Source organism: Anabrus simplex, chromosome 4, assembly GCF_040414725.1.
Source record: "Anabrus simplex isolate iqAnaSimp1 chromosome 4, ASM4041472v1, whole genome shotgun sequence".
NCBI lineage: Eukaryota > Metazoa > Arthropoda > Insecta > Orthoptera > Tettigoniidae > Anabrus > Anabrus simplex.
In genome coordinates, this window is record NC_090268.1 from 392685079 (window position 1) to 392697356 (window position 12278).

The following is a 12278-nucleotide window of genomic DNA, read 5'->3' on the forward strand; positions in this document are numbered from 1 at the left end:
AGTCCACAACAACATCGAGCCATGAAAAAATGGGTAAACAGAATTTAATCAAAATCGGTATGTAAAGTCGGAAAATAAGAAACTACAATCTACGCAATAAATAATGTTAGCCATTCTGGTTGAAATGGTAGTTTAAGGGGAGGCGACTAAAATTTTAATTTTTAATAACCTATGTTATTGGTCCTATCGAAAAGTACTACGAACATAAGTCATAGAGAATACAATTTCCGATCATTTAAGTCTTATTATGTTTTATCGTACCGACTATGATAAGAATGGTGGTGGTGATTATTGTTTATTTTTTTGCTATTTATTTTACGTCGCACAGAAACAGATATGTCTTTCGGCGACGACGGGATAGGAAAGGCCTAGGAATGGGATGGAAACGGCCGTGGCCTTAATTAAGGTACAGCCCCAGCATTTACCTGGTGTGGAAATGGGAAACCACGGAAAACCATCTTCAGGGCTGCCTACTGTGGGGTTCGAACTCATAACCTCCCGGATGCAAGCTCACAGCTGCGTGCCCTTAAACGCACGGCCAACTTGTCCAGTAAGATTATTATCACTTTAAGAGGAAGTAAAACTAGGCAACCATCCTCTATACAACACTAATCAGAGATGAAAAAAAATGGAAGGGGTCTGACACTTCGAAAGAAAGGACGACTCACTTTACATTTAATGCAATAATATCATACAGTCAGAAGAAAACTAAATGTGAAGGACTGCAATATAGAAACATCATAAAATTAGTCAACAATAAAATTAAATTGACCATTCCTTGCTGTGATGTGTTTTGTGTCTTCTGCTGCCTCTCATCTCTGCATACCGAGTATAACCTCCTGCTTCAACATTGGCGGAAATTAGCTGGGGGAGTTAGATAACTTTCTTCTTTAGCACGACACTCCTCTGGTTCATACATTTCATGGTAACTAACGGTACGTAACACACTGTTTCACCATAGTATTCAGTCCGGCTCCATGGCTAAATGGTTAGCGTACTGGCCTTTGGTCCAGAGGGTCCCGGGTTCGATTCCCGGCCGGGTCGGGGATTTTAACCTTCATTGGTTAATTCCAATGGCTCGGGGGCTGGGTGTGGGTGTCGTCTTCAGCATTAGAATTCATCACAGGTAGGGCCCCATTCTCATAGACACGCATGTCGCCTATACGGCGTCAGCTCGAAAGACCTGCACCCGGCCTCTTCGGAGGCCACACGCCGTTATTACCATAGTATTCAAACTATTCGATCCCCACGCTGAGGCACTGACTGTAATGAGCAGTGAGCACACTATACGAAATAATGGGAGATGAGTATTCACGGCTGTCTGCGGCCTGATAATTCAAGCTCTGCAACTTTGGACTGTTAGATCGGCAGTGTAGCACTGTTTGTTAAAAGTGAGAAAATGTGCGGTTTTTCATTTGATCAAGTATTTATATGGTAGCATTGCTTTAAATCGCGACCTTCGTTCTGATGCCATTGTAATGACCTTAGTTGACTTCGGTTGGAAAAACCACAGAGGCAGTCTTTCTAAGGATGTAAAAAGGAAAGTGGAGAGTGAGCGTCTGCCATTATAATGAAAAATGCTCAACTTGATTCAGACTGGCAGTACACAAGTGGGCTACCATTATAATAAAAACTCCCCAACTTTGATTTCGCTACTTGTTTTACGTCGCACCGACATAGATAGGTCTTATGACGACGATCCCAACTTGATTGTGACTGATAGTAGGTAACAGTGTTCACTTGAGAAAAGACGCATGGTGACTCCCAGTCGCGTTTCTGGGGTAACGTTAAGAGCTATCCAATTTAATATAATCTTACTCACAACGTGTACACTACTTACGACAATTCTGTATACAGTGTAGAATTCCGTAGCAAAGCACGGGTACATCAGCTAGTCATTAATACCAAATCAAACCGAACGGCACTTAACGCCCTTGAAAGGGCTTTGGCCGGCCCAGCGACCGCTGCTCAGCCCGAAGACCTGCAGATTACGAGGGACCGTGTGGTCAGCAAGACGCATCCTCTCGGCCGTTATTCTGGGCTTTCGAGACCGGGCCCGCCATCTCACCGTCAGATAGGTCCTCAATTCTAATTACGTAGGCTGAATGGACCTCGAACCAGCCCTCAGGTGGAGATAAAAGTCCCTGACCTGAACGGGAATCGAACCCGGCGCCTCAGGGCGAGAGGCAGGCACGCTACCCCTACACCACGGGTAGTCTTTAAAAACTTCGCAAATATCTAGCCTTTATTTTCATAATTACGAGTATAATGAACGCGTGTTCACCCACCTATAAAACTGAAAATATTGGACACTGCCAGTAAAAGGAAATGAGTTATAAGTTTTTTTACAAAATCTTTTAATAAGGATGCAGGCAGTTTTGGAAGTGCGGTCTTCATGTTCAACCTTATGGTCCTTAGGGCGAAACGCAAACAAGAAAACTGGAAAGTGCTGACTGAGTTGATCTGGGGCAGGAAAGCTGTACAGACGGTAATTTATCTACAATTGTATTTCTATACATTATACGAGTCATATGGCGAATAACAACAGTCGAATAGAAAACAGGTAATATTGTTATAAAATGCGTGGCATTGTTAGTTATTAATAACTCAAGCATTATTACAAAGTATACCGGGTGTGGAATAACACTAAATATGTGTAACTGATAGCCGGCCCCGTGGTGTAGGGGTAGCGTGCCTGCCTCTTACCCGGAATCCCCGGGTTAGTTAAGTACAATACTAACTTTATCAGCTCACATTTGACATTGGATAATATTAGACAAAATGTCTCCCCGTTTAACAAAAAGAATAGGAAGGGGTATTCTATTCTGTTTACAGCGTTTCCTGAGTAATTCTATTATTTTTCTTTCAGGATCTCACCAACTGCGCCAGGCAATATGCGTAAAGTTGCAAACGATATAGTTCTAAGCAACTACAGGATACCTAAAGGGGTAAGTGTAATTGTACAAAACAAAATATCTTGTAACCAAGGAGGAGTCAAGTTAATAAGTTAAATAGCATCGATACCTCATACAAGGAACTAAAAGGAAATTTTCAATAATAATAATAATAATAATAATAATAATAATAATAATAATAATAATAATAATAATAATAATAATAATAATGGATTTAATAAAATAAACTAGGGCACCCCTGCTGCTCCGCAGTGACAGTAGTATTCGCTCCCCACTGTTTACACTAGTTAGAACTTCTAAATCTATGATAGTGTCGTGCATTTTTCTAACTATTAGCCTCGTCCCGTTCATAAATCCCGTAGTTGCATTGAAATTCCTAAGGAGCGTTACAATACCACCCTCTTTCAAAGTCAGCACATGGGGAGGTAGACCACTCATTTCAAGTGCTGTTCAAAAATTCAATGGGAAACTGCAAAACTTCACTTTCTTCTTCAGTTACCAATGTATTCACACTCGTGTAAGATCTTGAAGTTCCTGGAAGTAGATCTGAACTTACCCTATTAAGTTCATGGCAATGTTCATTTTTCGGTGCAAGAATTGTAGTCGTGGAGAGATTGAAAGTGTCATGAGAGGATGAAAATAAATTCTTGCCATAAATTTCAGTGACGATATTTGAAATTATCGAAGTCGATGAAGTTCTCATCATTAGAAGGGTACTCACCATTATATATTTTCAACAGGAAGTCTGCAGATTCACATTCATTCGCCTTAGCTCGCATGTTCTTGTGAAGTTTAAAAATTTGAAAAGTGGTCACAGAGGTGAAAACCTAATTGAATTTTGTACTAGAGCAGCTCTTAACGCGTGAGGAACAACAGATAATACATATCAGAAATCTCCTCCTAGTATGATCATTTTTCCACCGAAAGTAACCGGTTTATACACATTAAAGAATGTTTGTTTTCCAAGTGTGCTTCATGCCAAACGATGAGCTTAGCAGAACGAATAATATTAGCCTCTTTGCTGTTCACATTGAAACCTGATACAGAATGTTCATCTAAATTTCGAGGTAATTTAAATCGGCTGTGAACTGTAAAGCCATGAGGAAGCAACATAGCAGCAATTGCAGTCCACTCTTCACCGCTTTAATCAAAAACATTCACTAGAATTGCCATGAGGCCCAATTTCGGGTGCAATGAGGGCTGTAGTACTTGTTTCAGGTCGGGTCGCTCATGCGGTTCGTATATAACATACGGTCACCAGAAATATAATATACTCTGACAGGCCAGTCATTCACCACACAATGTTGTACTGTTTGGCTGCTATCCTGTAAATTTGGAAATGACAAAACTTGGTAAATACCTTCGTAATTGGAGCAATAAAGCTATTAAATTTTAATGGCCAAATTTGCCCACCGATGTTCATTATAAGCCTCTGTATTCAATGAATAGAGATATGTTTTCGATGGTTTCTTTTGTACCTGATGAGGGAGCTACTGTACTAGACTAGGAGCACTTATATTTCCATAGTGCAATAATACTGCTTTCATAGTCACTTTTAATGAATAGATAATGTCTCCATTCTTGCGGACTATATTCAACATCTATTTCTTTTAATAAACCGTTCACACTTTCACAAGTGCGTAGAGATATTTGAATTGCAAAATAATACGGGCATTTTCTCCTTTTATTTCGTTCTATGAGGATTGAAATCTTAGTAGGCCCTATATATTCCTTGTATGTTCCATTTCTGCAATAAAGAAAGAAATGGCTCCACCCATTGCTTGGTAGAACCTAAATAAGAAATTCATCGTGGCTCTGTAACTGTTGTTTCGAATGTAATATTTCACCATATACGAGAATATACGGGAATGAGACTAGGCGTAGTCTGAAGACTTTGATTAATGGGGAGTGATGGAATTTTCACTTCTTGGTGGATGGATAGGAACAGGAATTTTGCGTGAATATTGTACGGATGTTACGGCTGAAGAATTATTACCATATTCAATATTATTTTTGATTCTCTGGTTCTGTAATACAGAAGTAATAGTCTTACACTTATTTATTGGGCTGTCGCCACAGGTTTTATCTCGTAATACGCCTTTTTTATACTGTCCATAATTACGTCTTCTTAAATCACATACATTACAGAAAGAAACCAGGTTCGATGTGGGTTTACGTATTTCTATAGTGTTCGCTGGAAATTATATGGCATGTTGAGGCTATTTCAATGTTATATACGTATTCAGTGCAGGCACTTTACTGTATGTTGGTTATTTGGTTATTTTTAATCTATGTTAAGACCATATTTCTGAACAAAGTAATTAACTGTATACTAAATTTACTCAGGAGTGTTTCAAATTTTCAGACCGATGTCTTGATCCATCACATGGTAGCCACCAACAAAGAAGAAAACTTCCCTCAAGCAAACCGCTTCATCCCTGAGCGATGGTTGAAGGGTGAGAAGGAACACCATAAGATCCATCCATTTGTCGCTCTTCCTTTTGGGTTTGGACCCAGGATGTGTATCGGCCGGCGGTTTGCTGAGCTCGAGATTGAGACATTGGCTGCAAAGGTAAATCTCGTTGGATCTTTGGGAATTTATTTTCCGTTACTGCATTTCATATATTGCAGTTTACATACACATTCGATTTAAGTAGCTAGCTACACGAAAGGAGGCACAGAACTCTCCCTAAGGAAACTCCACTTTCTCAAGAGAAACAAAGATTTCCCTTAGCAGACCAAATTTATATGCCCGACTCTGTGGTGTAGTGGTTAGTGTGATTAGCTGCCTCCCCCAGAGGCCCGGGTTCTATTCCCGGCTCTGGCACCAAATTTGAAAAGTGTTACGAGGGCTGGAACGGGATCCACTCAGCCTCGAGAGATCAACTGAGTAGAGGTGGGTTCGATTCCCACCTCAGCCATCCTGGAAGTGGTTTTCCGTGGTTTCCCACTTCTACTCCAGGCAAATGCCGGGATGGTATCTAACTTACGGGCCACGGCCGCTTCCTTCCCTTTTCCTTGTCTATTCCTTCCAATATTCCCATCCCCCCGCAAGGCCCCTGTTCAGCATAGCAGGTCAGGCGGCCTGGGCGGGGTACTGGTCATCCTCCCCAGTTGTTTCCCCGACCAAGAGTCTGAAGCTCCAGGACACTGCCCTTGAGGCGGAAGAGGTGGGATTCCTCGCTGAGTCCGAGGGAAAAACCGACCCTGGAGGGTAAACAGATAAAGAAGAAGAAGAACACCAAATTTATAATATTAGAAAATGGATAAATGTTACCAATACACAGACTTTAAGATATACGTTTTCGATATTACTTAAGCATCCGAAATGTCATTTTGTTTATATGAGAAACTCAACACTAATCATACAATACGAGGTACAAGGTAGACATTGCAGATTATAAAGTACTCTACTGTAAAGTAGGAAATATCAGGGATCTATTAACAGGCCGTAGAAGCTCACAATATGTGAAAATGAAGTGTCCAGTAGAGAATACAGGCTGAATATGGTATTGTATCAGGATATTTTTCATTTGTTACCGTTGATAGATAGTCTAGCTTGGTTACTTGTTGTTTTCTACGTTTATGTTACGTTTTCTCGCCTGAAGATGTACTTTATTTCTGTCGCCCGTCATGGCACATTTCTTTATCTTCTACAGCGTACTTCATTCAGATCCACGGCCAAAATGTTTAGCGTGCTGTCCTTTGCTTCAAAAGGTCCCGGGTTCGACTCCCAGCCGGGTTAATTTCTCGGGATCGGGAACTGAGTGTTTGTGCTCTACTCGACATTAGAATTCATCTTATGTATGGCCCCATCTTCACAGGCACGCATATCGCCTTCAGGGTGTCAAATTGAGAGACCTGCACAAGGCCTCTCCGGAGGCCACACGCAATTATTATTAACCTTGTAGCCTACTTCGAGAATTCGTATCGCACTCTCTCCTCTCTGTAATCATTGTTACGAATGGAATGATAATACTGTAGTTCTGCTTCCTACAGCAACCATAACCACCATTAACAACGTCTTAAACACATTTAGCATTAATGTATTAAAGTACCAACGTTCTCCATCAATTTCTATCATGGACTATCAGATCGTTTTTTGTTATATTATCTGCCTTTTCTGTTCCAGGTTTTCCGCAACTTCCGTCTGGAGTACGACCGTGAACTCAAAATAAAATTAAGTGCTGTCAACATGGTTGTAAACCCACTGACATTCAAGTTGGAAGAAAGAGAGTGACCATTACCTCACAGATGACAGATTTTATCGTCGGAAGAATTAAAAAACGCTTCTCAATCGTATGTTCAACCCGCGAGAATTTCATTGTCTCTCTCAAGAATTTGAGTTCTTCTGTTCGAAATATGTGAAGCGTCAAAATAAAAGAAATGTACGTACGTATAAGAGAAGTTACACAAATATTGATAGTAGAAAATAGTGTGAAAGTGTGGCATTAAGGAAATGTAACAAGAATATGTCATTGGTAGAGTGCTGAGAGATATTTATTAAAGTGATAATAAAGTCGTAAACTAGAATGTACGTAAGAATGTTGAAAGTAGTCGAAGTAGTATGTTCAAAAGTTAAGCATAAGTTACGAGTAAGCAGGGCAACAAGAAATAGACCGCAAATCGCACGACATATGCACCTACCAACTTTACGTGTTAGCTTTGTATAGGAAAGGTGTGTTCCCTGCTTTGACTAGCGGCGTAACCGCAAGGTAAACAGAGCCAGTGCCTGCGCCCTATATTCCCTCAGTCGTGTTTGCCCTGTTATATTGTGCGGAGTGTAGTCTCGTGGTGAACGTGACAACATAATGGCACAACGACGCCATTTGGACCCCGTTTTGCAGGGTGGAATACTCGGCCGCCTGGAAGCAGGCCACAAAGTGTCATTTACAAGCATTGATGACGATTTAGGGACACAGGAGATGTTAGTCGTAGGCCAGTACCAAGTCCACCAAGAGTAACCACCCCACAGCAGGACCGATATCTGGCCTTAACCGCCCGACGAAATCTGAGTGCATCTGCAAGACAAATGTCGGCGGAGCTTGCAGCCGTTTCAAGGGTTGCCGTTTCCCGGAAAACTGTGTACCGGAGGGTCAGAATAGCAGGGCTGTTTGCCCGACGTCCAGCGGTGTGTGTTCCGCTCACTCCAGCACGGAGACGGGCCCGTTTACTGTGGAGCCGCCAACATCGAAACTGGACCATGAACTAATGGAGGCATGTGCTCTTCACAGATGAATCCCGCTTCAGTTTGCAGAACGATTCCCGCCGCACATTAATCTGGAGAGAACCGAATAGCCGATACAACCACAGGAACATCGTTGAACGGGACCAGTATGGTGGTGGTGATGGTGGTGGTGGTGGCGTCATGGTGTGGAGCGGCTAATTCTGGACGTCATAAATAAATCGTAGTAAGAGACATTTCACTACCTTCACGGGAGAGCAGAAAGAAGCTTCTGAGGCACATATTTTCTACCTCTAAGGCAGGTCAAATTGACATCCTGACCATGGTAAACTATCGTAACAGCAAAAACGATATGGAGTGCAGCGGACGGCATAAATTTGAACTGTTGTGTGATAACTAGGGATCGGAAGTTCGTGCCCTCATAAATGCATAAATATGTATACATTTATGCTCTAAAAAGTACCTATATGCATGCAATATATTATGCATCATCAATTTGAGCTTTTTCCAAAAAAAAATAGATATACCTGTAACTTACTTCGAAATTCTTTGGATTTTGAAGTGCCAGACTCATCATCGGCGAAATTTCCACTTTTTCAGTTAACAACTAGGCAGTGATGGATGCTTTTCATTATCAACCTTGGTCTCTTGTCTCTCAGCGAAGTTTTGTAACGCGAAAAAATCCGTTCAATACTGCACGAAGTGTTAGGTGCATTCTTAAGTGCTGATAAATGAACACTGAAGCAGTACTGAATTCTCAGTTTCTTGTAGCTAAACAATAACCCTAAAAGCTTGGTTTAATGTAAAATAGCAAAATTGGCAAAAGTGATTCCCAGGTGAGTGCGGAGAAACACTTGGATTGCACCATAGACACATGATATCCAGGCTAATGCTTCCCTGCTCGCTATCCTGCCGTTCCTTGAAGAAGCTTCACACTGTGCAGCTAAACGTTCGTTTCTTATCTGATTGATCTTTCACATCTATGAGTCATTAGTGTCATCAGTCACAATCCTTGCAGTCGCGGAACATATTACATATTACTAGAAAATGTCAGCGCGTCCATATAAAAGCACAATATTATTTTAATATGCCATTTTTGGGCTTAAAGATCGAAATGTGATACTGTTTTTTATTCCATTTCAAAGTGGTCGTATTCTGTTCAGATATTAGTGAATTGCATAAATAATTTACTAGCACATTCATACAATGGTGGAAAAAATATATGTAAATACGTGAACTTCCGATCCCTAATGATATCTTACCATTGTTAACCGCTCGGTTCTTCTTGCACATACGATAGTATTACACAGTTTATCTTCATTCCGGAGAAACACACACATACAACAGCGTACTCATAAGAAGATTCGACCAAAATAAGTTACATACGTTAAAAACCTCAAAATCGTCTGTTTTGCGTTTGTGATAGTTTATATCTAACGTCCAGAATTAGGAAATGGATTCAATGTATGAGACCCACACCGGGATTACTTTATACGAGAACTGAAAAAGATCCAAAGAAAAGCAGCAACACATTTGATCATGGTAATTCCGACAAAGGAGAAGTGTTACCAATATAATGCACACTTTGGGCTGGGAAGACTTGGAAGTAAGAAGACAAGCTGGTCGACTAACCGGTATGTTCCGATCTGTCAGAGAAGAGACGGCGTGGAATTATATTAGTAGATGAATAAGATTGAGTGGAGTAAGATCATAATGTGAAGATAAAGATCTAGATCAAGTTCAAAAATTAGGGCAAATTTTCGTTCACAGGTAGACGAATTTGGAATAATTTACCATGTGAGATGTTCGATGAATTTCCAATGTCTTTGAAATCATTTAAAGGTAGGAAATGAAAAGAAAGTTGGAATGAAAGAGCAAAAATTGGAGCAAATATTCATTAGTAGTATAATAAGCGGGTTCGGCCGCCTCCTCCTCCTCCCGCCTCCTCCTCCTCCGCCGCCGCCGCCTCCGCCGCCGCCGCCCGCGGGAAATTTGAATTTTGGCGGGAAATTTGAATTTTGGCGCGAGATTTGAATTTGTAAACAAAGCCACGTGCTTTTTGACAGCTGTCATCGACAACAACGCAACGCTAACCTCACTGCTGCCATCTTGACGGGCCTAAACCTCACTAGTGCCAACTTAACCTAACTAGCATGAGGTAAACAAAGCCACGTGTTTTTTGACAGCCACGTGCTTTTTGACAGACAACAACGCATCGCTAACCTCAGTACTGCCATCTTGACGGGCCTAACCTTAGTGGTACCAACTTAACCTCACTAGCATGAGGTAAACAAAGCCACGTGCTTTTTGACAGCCACGTGCTTTTCGACAGATTTGTAAACAAAGCCACGTGCTTTTTGACAGACAACAACGCATCGCAAACCTCAGTACTGCCATCTTGACGGGCCTAAACCTCAGTAGTGCCAACTTAACCTAACTAGCGCGAGGTAAACAAAGCCACGTGCTTTTTGACAGCCACGTGCTTTTTGACAGATTTGTAAACAAAGCCACGTGCTTTTTGACAGCTATCATCGACAACAACGCATCGCTAACCTCAGTACTGCCATCTTGACGGGCCTAAACCTTAGTGGTACCAACTTAACCTCACTAGCATGAGGTAAACAAAGCCACGTGTTTTTTGACAGCCACGTGCTTTTTTGACAGCTGTCATCCGCCATCTTTAAACCACAAAGCACTGTGCTGCCCTCTATATCGCAGTAGCCGCAAAATTCGTCACCTGTCATCAGCAGTGCTGCCATCTTGACTGGTCTAAACCTTAGTGCTACCAACTTAACCTAACTAGCGCGAGGTAAACAAAGCCACGTGCAGATGCCATCTGCTATCTTTAATCCAGAGAGCATCGTGCAGCCCTCTTTAGCTACTTACCTTTGAAATGTGGTACGTCACAGCTGTCATCCGCCATCTTGCATCGCAAACCTCAGTGCTGCACTCTATCTAGTGGCGGCAAATTCCACATGCTCTTGTTTGGAAACAAAGCCACGTGCAGCTGTCATCCGCCATCTTTAATCCATAGAGCACCGTGCTACCCTCTTTAGCTACTTACCTTTGAAATGTGGTACGTCACAGCTGTCATCCGCCATCTTGCATCGCAAACCTCAGTGCTGCACTCTATGTAGTGGCGGTAAATTCCACGTGCTCTTGTTTGGAAACAAAGCCACGTGCAGCTGTCATCCGCCATCTTTAATCCAGAGAGCACCGTGCTGCCCTCTTTAGCTACTTACCTTTGAAATGTGGTACGTCACAGCTGTCATCCGCCATCTTGCATCGCAAACCTCAGTGCTGCCCGGTGGCGGCAAATTCCACGTGCTCTTGTTTGGAAACAAACCTATGCGCTTTTTTGTCAGCTATCATCCGCCATCTTTAATCTAGAGAGCACCGTGCTGCCCTCTATGTGGTGGTGGTAAATTCTACACGCTTTACAAACCCATGTGCTTTTCTGACAGCTGTCAACCGCCAGAGAGCACTGTGCTGCCCTCTTTATGCCGGTGGCAAATTCTACATGCTTTTTGACAGCTGTCACCCGCAAGAGAGCACCGTGCTGCCATCTTTAGCTAGATACCTGTGGTAGCGGTAAATTCCACGTGCTCTTGTTTAGTAAACAAAGCTACATGCTTTTTTGACAGCTGTCGTCCGCTATCTTTAATCTACACAACACCATGCTGCTCTCTGTAGTAGCGGGCAATTTGAAAAGTTCTGTTAGCTATCATCCGCCATCTTTAATCAAGAGAGCACCGTGCTGCCATCTATGTGGTGGCGGCAAATTCCACGTGCTCTTGTTTAGTAAACAAAGCCACGTGCAGCTGTCATCCGCCATCTTTGAGCACCGTGCTGCGGGCAATTTCGTCAGCTGTCATCCGCCATCTTTAATCTACAGAACACCGTGCTGCCCTCTGTAGTAGCGGGCAATTTGAAAAGTTCTGTTAGCTATCATCCGCCATCTTCGAGCACCGTGCTGCCCTCTATGTGGTGGCGGCAAATTCCACGTGCTTTACAAACTCACGTGCTTTTTTGACAGCTACCATCCGCCCTGCTCTCTGTAGTAGCGGGTAATTTGAAAAGTTCTGTTAGCTGTCATCCGCCATCTTTGAGCACCGTGCTGCCCGGTGGCGGTAAATTCCACGTGCTTTACAAACTCACGCGCAGCTGTCATCCGCCAT

General features: G+C 42.3%; 1 protein-coding gene across 2 annotated transcripts in view; it reads left to right on the forward strand.

Moving 5' to 3' along the window:
- LOC136872027 (probable cytochrome P450 49a1) overlaps positions 1-7341 on the forward strand; it is an 84491-nt gene extending 77150 nt beyond the window's left edge. For both annotated transcript variants that reach the window (XM_068227301.1, XM_067145848.2), the window contains exons 10-12: positions 2870-2948; positions 5281-5487; positions 7048-7341. In XM_068227301.1, coding sequence (XP_068083402.1) covers positions 2870-2948; positions 5281-5487; positions 7048-7155 — 394 coding nt within the window. In that variant the 3' untranslated portion in view covers positions 7156-7341. The remainder of the gene's footprint in view (positions 1-2869; positions 2949-5280; positions 5488-7047) is intronic.
- The last annotated feature ends 4937 nt before the right edge of the window (positions 7342-12278 follow it).